This window comes from Setaria viridis, chromosome 2, assembly GCF_005286985.2.
Source record: "Setaria viridis chromosome 2, Setaria_viridis_v4.0, whole genome shotgun sequence".
Taxonomy (NCBI): domain Eukaryota; kingdom Viridiplantae; phylum Streptophyta; class Magnoliopsida; order Poales; family Poaceae; genus Setaria; species Setaria viridis.
The window spans coordinates 46,012,143-46,024,074 of NC_048264.2; the positions used below are offsets into that span (position 1 = coordinate 46,012,143).

General features: G+C 53.6%; 2 protein-coding genes across 2 annotated transcripts; one reads left to right on the plus strand and one right to left on the minus strand.

Moving 5' to 3' along the window:
* Window positions 1-1,647: 1,647 nt before the first annotated feature.
* LOC117842423 (uncharacterized) lies at window positions 1,648-3,693 on the minus strand. Its single transcript, XM_034722879.2, has 6 exons — window positions 3,427-3,693; window positions 3,219-3,306; window positions 2,719-2,783; window positions 2,308-2,376; window positions 2,175-2,224; window positions 1,648-2,048 (listed from the first exon to the last, which is right to left on the minus strand). The coding sequence occupies exons 1-6, from the start codon at window positions 3,676-3,678 to the stop codon at window positions 1,937-1,939; spliced, it is 636 nt and encodes a 211-aa protein (XP_034578770.1). The 5' UTR covers window positions 3,679-3,693; the 3' UTR covers window positions 1,648-1,936.
* A 2,842-nt stretch (window positions 3,694-6,535) lies between these two features.
* On the plus strand, window positions 6,536-7,890 carry LOC117845912 (uncharacterized). Its single transcript, XM_034726987.2, has one exon. The coding sequence runs from the start codon at window positions 6,659-6,661 to the stop codon at window positions 7,373-7,375; it is 717 nt and encodes a 238-aa protein (XP_034582878.1). The 5' UTR covers window positions 6,536-6,658; the 3' UTR covers window positions 7,376-7,890.
* Window positions 7,891-11,932: the final 4,042 nt, after the last annotated feature.

Sequence of the window (11,932 nt, forward strand, 5' to 3'; positions counted from 1 at the left end):
GTGCGTGCGCTCGTGCCTGCCAATCCAACTCTACTAGTGTATGCTACCAGTGAAGTGCACTGTGCCCTAGTTACTGCCAAGTACGGAGTACTACTGTACGCGCCATCAAGTGTAGTTCATCTCGCACAGTTGGACGCAGCTTTCTTGGATCTGCACAAGGCGGCCTCTGGCGCAAGCGTACAAACCACTGACAGTAACAAAACCTGCAGGCTAGAACTAGAAAGAGCTGGCTGCAGTGCGTGCAGGCGCAGAAACTGGCAAGGATACCCAGTGCATACAATTACTGCAACGTTAAGCTACCCAAAGATAGCCTGGTGGTAGAGATGCACGTGAATGGCCGGCTGCAGGCTGCAGCGATCCAGAGCTTGGATCTTTCACGGTCAAGTAGTAATGGCATGTACTTAGCCTGCAATGTCTCCTGAACCCGGGACGTCGTCAAGGTGAAAATCTGCTGAAAGGCCTTCTTGCAACCCAGTTACTTTTATTTACTGGCCAATCTGCAGCACGAGAAGCAGTAAAAATTTCACTACTATATGCAGAGAAGATTCCAATCTGCATCACGGGCTCAACTGTTTCCTGTGGAATGGTGGGCTGATCCTGATCCGAATGAATGCAGGCGCACGCCCATCGCGATCCGGGGATCCGGGCCTTCTTGGCCGAAATGTCAAAGCGGGGAAGCTCCTAGCGCCTAGCACCACTGCTCAGTGCTCTGCTCAGGCAGGCAGCGTCGCCGTCCATCCCCCCCAGGACTCGTCTCTGCACCAGGCCGGCCGGCGACGCACCCACCATTAAAGCGGCGCCGTTGCCGTCGCACGGAAGGCGGTTGTGCCCGAAGAGTGAAGAGCATTCTACCTCTACACATGCCGTATTTACATCGTGCTACTACTATACTTCTACACCTCTACTACTCAGTACCCATATGCTTCTGCATCACGGGCCATCCGTGCCATTAACCATGGCGGCGGCGGCGAGGACGGCGGCGGCCTCGTGCGCTTCACGCCGCGCCCGCCACGCCGTTGATGCCAAGTCGGCATGCCACACTGCTGATACGGAGGCGGGCGGCGGAGGGGCGTGGGCCTTACGCCCTTTGTCTCAAGTCATGACCTTGATTAATGGGTTGCTTTTGCTAGAAGCTCCTGATCCAACCCGCGAGACTGACCTCGGACAGCGACGCATGCACCATTAGGTTCACTCGGGGCTTCACGATCAGCGAGCAGAATTATGAGAGCGAGCTGAACACTTGACCTGGTGAATGATGCGTCGCTGGGGCCATTACCAGACCTGTCGATGGAAATAGGTCTCGGTTGTCACGGCAGAAAGGGTCATGCACGACGCACCAGTAGGCATCGTCTGGATCGACCAGGATGAGAAATTTGTCAGATTGCATTTCGCAACTGGGCGATGTGGGCTCTGTGACTGTGCGCTTTCGTTCAGAGAGGCCCAAAAGTGCAAAGTCAAGAGTGGCAATGGTCCAAACTCCAAACAAAGCATAAAAATCCTATCCAATAACAAGCAAGTGGAGAAAATCCATGGTTGCAGTTTCACCGAGAAAACAACAATCATACAGTGATATGCTATCACATTTCAAGGCAATAAAGGTTGGAATCACTAGAACTAGGAGCCAGGGAACTCCAAGGAAAACGAAAGTAGTCCACCACAACAAGCAAGACGCTTGCAGCATAATAGGAGAAAATCCATATCTTTGACATCTGCACATCTGGTTTACAAGGACAGGTTCGCCTTCCATGGTCTCATGTCACTGACACTAACAGGCGATTGCCGACACATATGATAATTTCAACTCATGGCAAAGGCTAAGTTACCATATTGCCCAGATAAAAGGCCCATCAGAATCAAAAGTGAAATGGACAGAACTACTGAGAGATAAGAGCAAGGTTGCAAGTCATTCATAGCTCCAGGTACTCATCAAGTCCTTTTAGGATACAGTAACACCATCAAGCTCGGCTTGGGCTACTGCTGCACCGATTGCATCGATCACATCCATCTTGCCTTTGGTCACCGCTTCATCCATAGGGGTTTTCTCATGGCTGCAGAACACAAATCATGGTATAAAAAGTGAAATCATTGCTCAGCTAAATTAAATACACAGTGATCGGAAAATGCGCTCATGACGATGTCACTTCTTAAGACATGGTCATTAACACTGAACATACCTGTTCAGAGCACTCACACTAGCGCCAGCAGATATCAAAGCCTTGATTACCTGGGTCAGATATTTCAGAAGCAACTGTGTCAGAAACTACTTAATTGGTACAAGAAAGCAAAAAAAAAAAACAACTAATTTACCTCTATATGTCCATTGAGGCATGCCCAGTGGAGGGGTGTGTTCTTCTCCAAGTTTGTGGCATTAACATTCTGCGTTTCAGTTATGCAGTCACAAAGATAACTCATTAGTCTAGCCCCCCCAAAAGAATGCAATTTCATAGGGTTCAGGCTTGCTTGGGGTTAACATGGCCATTGCCTAAAATAGGCTTATTTTCTATTCAGGCTAGATTGGTCAGTGGATCTTTTGGTTAGCTGGTAATCCAGCAAAATGAAAAGGACTTTAATTGAGTTTTCATATAAGTTGACTTAGCCTTTCTCTAGTAAGAAGGGCGTACATACTACAAAGAGGCTTAGCTTTTAGTTGAGATCATGAAACTGTGACATTTAATCTGGTTCAACACAGTAAATAATGGTACAAAGTAGATTTCTTACTGCTCCATTTTGAATCAAGTATTCCACCACAGCAAGATGGCCATTGGCAGAAGCCATATGAAGAGCTGACAGGAATGGGGAAAAGGTTAGTTAATGGCCAAGAAAATAGAATTCGACAATAATCTTTGATGAAAATCAGTCATCACACTTTCACACAGTTTAAGAGTTTAGGCAGTCAATTGGTGATTTGCAGCTTGATGATATTGGCTTGTAAGCATAAGCCACTGAAGATAACTACAGAAGTAGGTAAAAAAAGGTTCACTGGCACACAACAGACCGAGGAAAAACTGCACATAAATTACTACTAACTTCTCATATGGTGTTCATTCACCAAACAGATATGCATGCTACATGGTTCCAGTTTGTTCTATGCAAGTGTATGATAGTCACCACAACTGAGCCATATATTATACTGGCATGGTAAAACTGGAACAAAATTTTCTAAATAGCATAGTAAGAGCACTTATAGCAGTGAACGAATTCAGAGAAACGAACGCAACCTGTACGGCCTTGCGAATCTGTTGAGTCCAGGGAAACGCCAGCGGAGAACAGGGTGACAACGTCCTCCAAGTCATCGTACCTAGCGGCCTGGCAAGTTAACGGAACCAAGTATCCACCTCAGTTTACGGTAGCGCATACGAACAAGGGGAAATAGAACTCGCCCATGAAGGGGCGGCGGAGATTTTGGGGTTTGGGGCTGGGGCTTACGTCGATGAGATCCTGAGCCTGCTCAGCGGTGGTCGCCGCGGCCGCCGCGGGGGTTGGCTGCGCCGGTTCCACGCCCATCAGCACACGACGCGAGAAGCTGAGGAGGAGGAGGAGAAGACGATGCGGCGGTGAAGCACGGCTGCCGGCGGCGCCTGATGCTGCTGCCTCTGCGGGGAATGCGGCGGCGGCGGTGGTCGTGTCTGTTCCAATTTCCTCCTTGCGATTCCTCTCGTGGACAACGATACCGGACATATCTCGGCCCACGGCCCAATCAAAGATCTTGGGTTGACTACGGGCTTAGTTGGGACGGATTGGTTTGGATAGGTTCACCATTTTGGGCCTTTCATTGAGATGGACTGATGGAGAGCATTCGATCCAAAGCGTTTTAAGTTGCATTTTTCTTTTGTTTTTCTGGTTGAACATTGTGATATTGGGAATCATGTTTTTCTTTTCCAAGAAACCTACATGTACATGTGCTATTTTGTACCCGAAATTTAATTTTTGGAGAAAGAAAATAACATTCATAGCAAGTCTTGTACTCAGAACCGAGATGAGATGGCAACCACAAACATGTATAATGATTTTTTCAACAGCTGGTACAACGGTGAGATGGCAACCACATACTGTATAATGATTTTTGCAAAATTCACGGCGGTGGTTCCTTATCTCAATCTTTTATTTCTTGAAGGGCTGAACCGGTCAAATTCGTTTGTCAACCCCCCTGATCCTACGATTACTCCCTGCTGCAAAACTTTCAATGCACTTCTTAGTCAAAGTTACCTCACAAGTTGCTAAGTTAATACTACTACAGGTCTACAGCACCAAGAGGTAATTGCAGGTTTGGATGCAGCTAGCGACATGTGCCATCTGATGCGTTGACTCAACCAGCTGCCAGATGCCTAGTTCGAAAAGAGGATTTCCTATGAACCGCCGACTTCATCTCGACGTCAGACCTGATTGACCAAGTCTAAGCCATGTGCGTTGCCAAAAATTATTTTTAGAACATCATTCTGTTTGAAAGCAAACATAACATCATTCTGAAGAATTCAAGATGTGTGTAGTACACTAGGGTATCGTGTGAGTACGTTATTAGAAATTTAGATTAATAGATTGCTATGCATATATGTCCATCTTATCATTAAGTAGATGCTCTTTCTTTCTTTTTCTTTCTTTTCTTTTTTTGCGAGCATCTAGGATCTATCTAACAGGTGGTCAATTCATAGTTTTTTGGGGGTGAGGAGTGATGAGTCGATCTGATGCGTGCTTAGAACGTGCAGGATTTAATTAGTTTGTTTTCACCCAAACTTCGATGGACTCGAAGATCATAGGCACTTGCATGCTGACTGCAGAAGATTACCAATCGATTTACGAATTACGATGGCTTGGCGCTTGCAAATGCTCAGTCCACCCATGATCAGATCAAATCCATCAGCAGTTGAGCACCTTATCGATCAGGAGGAGAAGTCAACCGTCTGCCGCAGTGACGGGGAGGTGAACTACGTGCATGCGACCACGGCTGATGAGCCTAGCTGGGCGCAGTCAGCAGCTGCGTTCTTCGTACAACGTCTTGCAAGCTTCAGGCATGGCTGCGACTTTTTCTTCTTTCATTTTTTTTAAGAAAATCAAACTTACTTAAGCATTAACTCTGCTGCATCAAGTTGCCCCATCCAACTACGTCAGGACTTGCGACATGCCAGGCAATGCAAGTCGTCGTCCCTCCGGATCTAGTCACGCGTGCGAGGGAAAGCTTCAGACGCCGGACGCAGCAGTCGGTCATCACTCTGGCCGACATGGCGACATCGATCGATACCTTTCGCAACAAGGCATTTGGATTGTGATTTGGTGCTGCTTTGGTACTGATTAGTACTCCCTCCGTTCCAAATTGTAGGTTATTTTAATTTTTTTGAGAGTCAAATCATTTTATGTTCGACCAAAATTACATAGAAGATTATAAAGATTTATGGCACCAAATAGATATACTATGAAATATATTTAATGAAGAATCTAATAGTACTTATTTAGTATCATAAATGTTAGTCATTTATTGTATAAATTTGGTCAAACTTGAGATGTTTTGACTTTCAAAAAAGTTAAAATTGCTTACAATTTGGAATTTGGAATGGAGGAAGTATTCAGTAAGTTTAATTGTGTCAGTCGTGTAAATTAGACGCATCACACTTCTGAATTGCTGATATGAAGTGAGGGATTGGGTCCAACTGATGCGGTCCTGGATCCTGATCGCGCAGCTTTTGAGTTTGTTATAAACCCCAACCATTTGCTGATAAATCCCTCGCCAAAACTCGAATTGCAATGCTCAAATTAAAATGCAGGCGAGAACGATGGATCTAGAGTAACACAAGCGCTATCATAGTCGGCCAATTATAAGCAAATGATAGGAATAGGATCGATCATCGATGGCACTCTCTCGATCTGAAAAGTAAAAGGTCGACTCGGTCTGTAAGCCAGAACGTTCTCCCTCCCCATCGCTGGTGACGCCGGGCCATACCATTCATGGCTCCATCTGACACCACCAGTCTGCTTGACTTTGTCGCGCCAGAACGATCACGAACGCTCGAGCCAGCCACGCACTGTGCCAACGCGTGCAGGTCTTGGCAAGCTAGCAGCAGCCTAGCACGCCAACGCCAACGCCAACGCCTCGCTCGCCGCCCTGTCCACAAGCTCGTCTCCGTCGGGTCCAGGCTACACGAAACGGAACGGCAGGCACACACAACACCCCGAGTCCCCGACACCCTCGCCGGCACGGCAACTGCAGGCAGGCACGGCCAAACCGCCACCGCCACCGCCACCCCAGACGCAGCCGCGCGCCGCCCTTCCCGTCTCCCACCACTAAACGGAGCCCCCCACTTGCGCGCGTGCTCCGCGGCACGGTTTGACGCCCGCGCCCCGTGCCCCGGCCCGAAAAACACCCCAGTTCGCGCGCATCCCACGCGAGAAAACCGCTTCCGCACCGCGAACCAGCACCCGTCTGAGTCTGACCACCGACGCGATGCCATGTCGTTGTCAACCGCCACCCGCCCGGTCCCGGCATGGCACCACGCCCATACATGTAAAACCTCCTCAAGTCCTTGCGGTATATATAAAACCTACTGCTCGCCCTCGTTGCACCTAACAACCGAGAGATCGAGCGTGCCACCGAACCCTAGTTGCAAGCTCATTTTGCCTGCTTCCGCGAGCTGCTCCAACGCTCGTTCGCGGCGCGCGCGTGCCGGCCATGGCGGAAGGCCTGCTGCGGTGGCTCTGCGTGCGCCGGTGGCGTTGCCGTCGGGGCAGGCGCGTGGCGCGGCTGGTGCTGTGGGGCGGGGAGGCGCGGGCGGCGGAGCCCGGGAGGGCGGTCGGGGAGGTCATGGTGGAGCACGCGGGGCGTGTGGTGTGCCGCGCCGACGGGTTCCGGATCGGGCGCCCGGTGCCGGTGCTCGACATCGAGGACCGGCTCGAGGCCGATCGCACGTACCTCGTCGTCCCCGTGGACCGGCTCCCGTGCGGCGGGGTCCTCACCGCGGCGTCGCTCGCGGCGCTCTCGCACGGCGGCGGCGGTGGCAAGGGCGCCGGTGGTGGTGGCAAGTCGTCGGCGGCCCCGGCGGCGTCGCTGGCCGGGGGCTCGAGGAGCCCGTTCGAGTACGCGAAGGACGAGGACGGGCGCACGGTTATCAGGGTCACCGAGGAGTTCATCGTGAGGGCCGTCACGGGAGGTGGCAATGGCAAGACGCGTGGCGGCAGCGGGGACAACACCGACGGGTGCGGTGCGCTTTGCAGCACGCCGGAGCTGAGGAAGCACTACGAGCTGCTGGTGGGCGCGGAGAGGGGGCGGCCGTGGTCGCCGCAGCTGGACACGATCAAGGAGCGGAAAGGGCGGAGGCTCGTGGACGTCGTCAGCCCGGGGAGGCTGTCGCCGGTGAGGCTGCTGGGGATGGACAAGGGGCTCAGATAGGATAGGTAGGAGCACGATCGCAAACAAGCCAATGACACCACCATCTCAGATCTCACTGGACTCATGCTGCTGGGGTTTCTTTGGCTGAAGATGTTGATTCTCGATTGGAATCGCACATGTCGATAAATGGAGGCCTTTGAGTTTTAAGACAAGAACTTGAACAGCTCTACAGCCGCGTCTCAGTATATAACAAATTCAAATGTTCAAGTTGCATGATCACTACGGGCATGCTCGGCTCTCCGACTCTCCCCCGTTCCGCCGGTCACGACGGGCCCCAAGGCCCCAACACCTCCGTCGACTCACTTGGTTCATAGTTCATACTTCAAAACTGTGCTTTGCCTAGTTCCGTGGTTCGCCAATCATCGTTCTCGTGTTCCGACCCTCGCTGGAGTTGGAGCTCTCATCGGAGTTGGGGAAGACGATGCGATCACAGAACACAAACACAAACACGAACAACGCATTTTCTGTTGTAGTATCTATTTGTAGAAGGAAAAACATGCAGGCTGTTGAGGCCACGACGTGTGCACCGCACGCCACGCTCCGCCGCAAGCTGCGCCATCCCCCAGCTCCAGAACGTGCCGCGCGGCTCCCTCAGCTTAACGAAGTTCCTGCATGGACGAGCACGCGTCAGAATGCACAAGGACGTGCCCAAAAGAATTGGGTCATTGCCTAACTTAAAATCAAACAATTGAATTGGAAAACAAACTATCCTAACAAACGCGCCAGAGCTTATTCAACATTCTCCCCCTAAAACTGGCGTCGTTCACTTCAGCTTCATGACTCCGATCAGCTCGCGAAGCTCCTGGAACTTGGACTTCTCGAGTGCCTTCGTCATGATGCCCGCGAGCTGTCCCTGAGTGCTCACGAACGCCAAACGCCCCGCCCCGCCATCCACCCACTCACGAATGTAATGGAATTTAGTATCTATATGCTTACTACAATGGTGAAGTACCGGATTCTTGCTGAGGGTGATCGCGGACTGATTGTCCATCTTGAGCTGCGGCGGGGACACGTTCATGCCGAGCATGTCTTCCAGCAGTCGCCTGAGCCAAACTCCTTGGCACGCCGCTGCAGCCCAGCGATGTACTCCACCTCGCACGATGACAGCGCCACCACGCGCTGCTTCTGTGATTGCCAAGTCACCGGATTGCCATCGAGGAAGTAGACGATGCAGCTCCATGTCACTGTCACTGTAGCCGACGAGAACAAGCCTGGCATTGCTCCTGGTTTACGCCAAGCCATAGTCGATCGTCCCCGCGATGTACCGGAGCAGGTACTTCATCGCCGCCATGTGCTCGTGCCTTGGATCCTCCATGAACCGGCTCAAGTATCCCATGGCGAACGCTAGGTCCGGCCGTGTGTTCATCACGTACCGCAGGCTGCTGATCAAGCTGTGGTACTTTGTCGCGTCGATCGCCGGTGATGTGCTCCACTTCGATAGCTTCAGTTGTGTCTCCATCGGCGTCGCGCACGGGTTGCAGGCACCCATGCCTACCTTCTCCAGCACCTTCTTGGCGTAAGCGACCTGCGAGAGCTCGATGTCGCACCTTCCTTGCCTGACCTGGATGCCTAGGTAGTAGGATAGAGCTCCTAGGTCGCTCATACGGAACATAGTCTTCATTTCCTCCTTGAACGCGATGATCTCTTCGTCGGACTCCCCCGTGATGATGAGATTGTCGACGTAGATCCCCACTACTAGCCGCTTTTGCTTAGCGTTGCGCGTGTACAGCCCGTGCTCGTACTCGCTCCTAGTGAAGCCGAGTGTGTGCAGGTTGGCGTCGAGTTTGGCGTTCCACGCCTGCGGCACCTGTCAAAGATCGTAGAGAGCCTTGTGCAGCTTCAAGACCTTGCGCTCGTGCTCGGCGGCGATGAAGCTGGGCGGCTGCTGGACGTACACTCCTCCGTCAACTCGCCATTGAGGAACGTTGATTTGACGTCCATGTGGTGCACCGCCCATGACTTGTGAGCGGCCACGGCCAAGAGCATGCGCACGAACTCCATCTTGGTGACCGACGCGACCTCCTCGTAGTTGATCCATTGGCACTGCACGTACCTCTTCGCGATGAGCCGGGCCTTGTGCTTGGTGATGTTCCCGTGCTCATCGTGCTTGAGCTTGAAGACCCATTTCAAACTGATGGCACGTTGCCCAGATGGCAAATCCACCAATGACCAGGTCCTGTTGTGCTCGAGCATCGCAGCGCGTCACTCCTTGACGCGCTTCGCCTCCTCCGCCGTCATCAGCTCCTCTCCAATCGCCACCATGAGCTCCTAAGTCACCTCCCGCTCAGCAAAGCCCGAGGGCGATGATGCCCCGAGGACATTGTCCATGGTGCGTAATCGGAGGGAAGCGTCTTCGTCGTGGTCGTCGTCCAGATCGAGCTCCCCGGTTGGTTGGGATGCGAACTCGATCGCGGCCGCCGGCGCAGGCATTGGTGTGCGAGGCTCTGGCCTGCACATGGGCGTTGCCGCACTGCGCGGCATCGCGGGTGCTAGTGGCGTCGTTGGTGTTGGCGGCGTCGCCGGCGCTGTCGGTGTCGCGTCAAGACCTCCGTGCCTTGCCGTCATCGTGACGAACTCCACCTGGAACGGCTCGTCATCGTCATCCGGCCTGGCTCCTTCTCTGCACCCTAGTCCCAGCTTCGCTCCTCCTCGAACACATCATCACAGGAGATGTGGACGCGCCACAACTCCAGGTTGTAGAAGCGGTACCCCTTTCTTCCTAGTTCGTAGCCGATGAAGACCATGGGCGTGCTCCAATCATCGAGGTTGGCGAGGTGCTGGCCACTGTTCTTGACATGCGCTATGTAGTCGAAAGTGCAAAGGAAGTGGACAGGGGGCTTGGAGCCGTACCATACCTCATACGGGGTCTTGCCATCGACGCTCTGCGTGGGGGCTCTGTTCAGGATGAACACGGCCATTGTGACCGCCTCCCCCCTGAAACCAGCCCGGCAGCGCCCTCGCCTTCATGCTTCTAGCCAACCCTATCACCATTTGATTCCGCCTCTCGACCACCCTATTCTGTTGGGGCGTGTACGGAGCGGTGAGGTGCTTCTGGACTCCTTGCCTGGCGCAGTACTCGAAGAACGCGTGCGCCGTGAACTCGCCGCCGTGGTCAGTGCGCAGGGTGCGCATCTTTCTTCCGGCCTCCACTCAGCGCTCGCCTGGAAACTCACGATGGCGTCTGCAGCTTGGTCCTTGGAGCTTAGGAGCACCAGCCATATGTAGTGGCTCAGGTCGTCGACGAGGAGGAACAACTTGTTGCCGCTCGGTGTCGCCAGCGTCACCGGCCCGCAGAGATTGCCGTGGACCAACTCGAGCTTGTTCTCCGCGCGATACTTTTCCTCGAACAAGAACGTGAGATGCCGCTGTTTCCAAGCCAAGCAGCTGTTGCATAATTGGTCGAGGTGGTCGATGTGCAGCAGCCCGCGCACCATGCCTTCACAGGCCAGCTTCTGGAGCACGCGAAAGTTCAGGTGGCCGAACCTTGCGTGCTAGCGCCATGCCGCGTCGCCTCCCTGCGCCGCCAGGCACACCGGCCTCTCGATGTCGAGCTTGAGGACGTAGAGCCGGTTCGCCGTGCGGGTCAGCTTCGCTAGCATTCGTTGTTGCTAGTCCCAGATCCTGAGCACGCCATCTTCAATCAGGATCTTGTATCGCTCCTCGTCGAGCTGGCCCAAGCTGACAATGTTTGCGGTGAGGCGCGGGATGTGGTACACCCTCTCGAGCGCCTGGTGCTCCTCATCCTTGCACTTGAAGAGGACGATGCCGCGCCCCTCGATGCCAATGATGGAGCCATCCCCGAACTTCATGGTGCTGTGGATGCCGATGTCCAGCTCGGAGAAGGCCGACCGCATGCCCATCATGTGGTTAGTGGTGCCCGTGTCGAGGATCCATCAGGTGGACTCCCCCTCACGCCCGCGCCCAGCTGGACGAAGAGCTTGTTCTCCTCGAGGTGGATCGGGGTGGACTTCGCTGACGTCGATGGCGATGCGAGCGGCAGCGGTTGGAAGGAAGAGGCGGCGTTGACCTCTGCAGCGGCCAGCATCAACATGGGCTCCTCCACTTCTTCAGCTTCGGCCACATGGGCCGCCTCGTCACGTTTTTTCTTGCAGCACTCGCAGGCCCAGTGGCCCTTCTTGCCACAGTACTTGCACTGGTCGTTGCCAATGGGCCCGTTTACGCCACCGCCGTTGCTGCCACCGATCTTCGGTGGCCGCCCTCCGCCGCCGAGGTCGTGGCGTTCCTCCGCCGCCTTAAGCCTCCCAATCAGCTCCTCCACCAAGACCTAGCTGAGGTCAAGCAGGGTCTCAATTGACATGGCGATAAACCTCGCGGAAAGCGCCTGGAGAAACTTGCGGACGATCTCCTCTTCAGTGCACTCGTTGCCGAGGACTCCTAGCTAATTCGCGAGCCTGTTGATGCGGATGCCGAAGTCGTCCACCGTCTCCCTGTCGTAGAACTTGAGGGCGTCGAAGTCACGACGCAACGTGTTCGCCTTAGCCTTGCGGACGCGCTCCACGCCGACGTGCATCCTCCTGATCGCGTCCCATGTGATCT

Coding starts and splice junctions, on each gene's coding strand:
- LOC117842423 (XM_034722879.2), bottom strand. CDS start 3,678: ATGTCCGGTATCGTTGTCCACGAGAGGAATCGCAAGGAGGAAATTGGA. Junction 2,784..3,218: donor AGATTCGCAAGGCCGTACAG/GTTGCGTTCGTT, acceptor CATTCCTGTCAG/CTCTTCATATGGCTTCTGCC. Junction 2,049..2,174: donor AGTGTGAGTGCTCTGAACAG/GTATGTTCAGTG, acceptor TGTGTTCTGCAG/CCATGAGAAAACCCCTATGG.
- LOC117845912 (XM_034726987.2), top strand. CDS start 6,659: ATGGCGGAAGGCCTGCTGCGGTGGCTCTGCGTGCGCCGGTGGCGTTGC.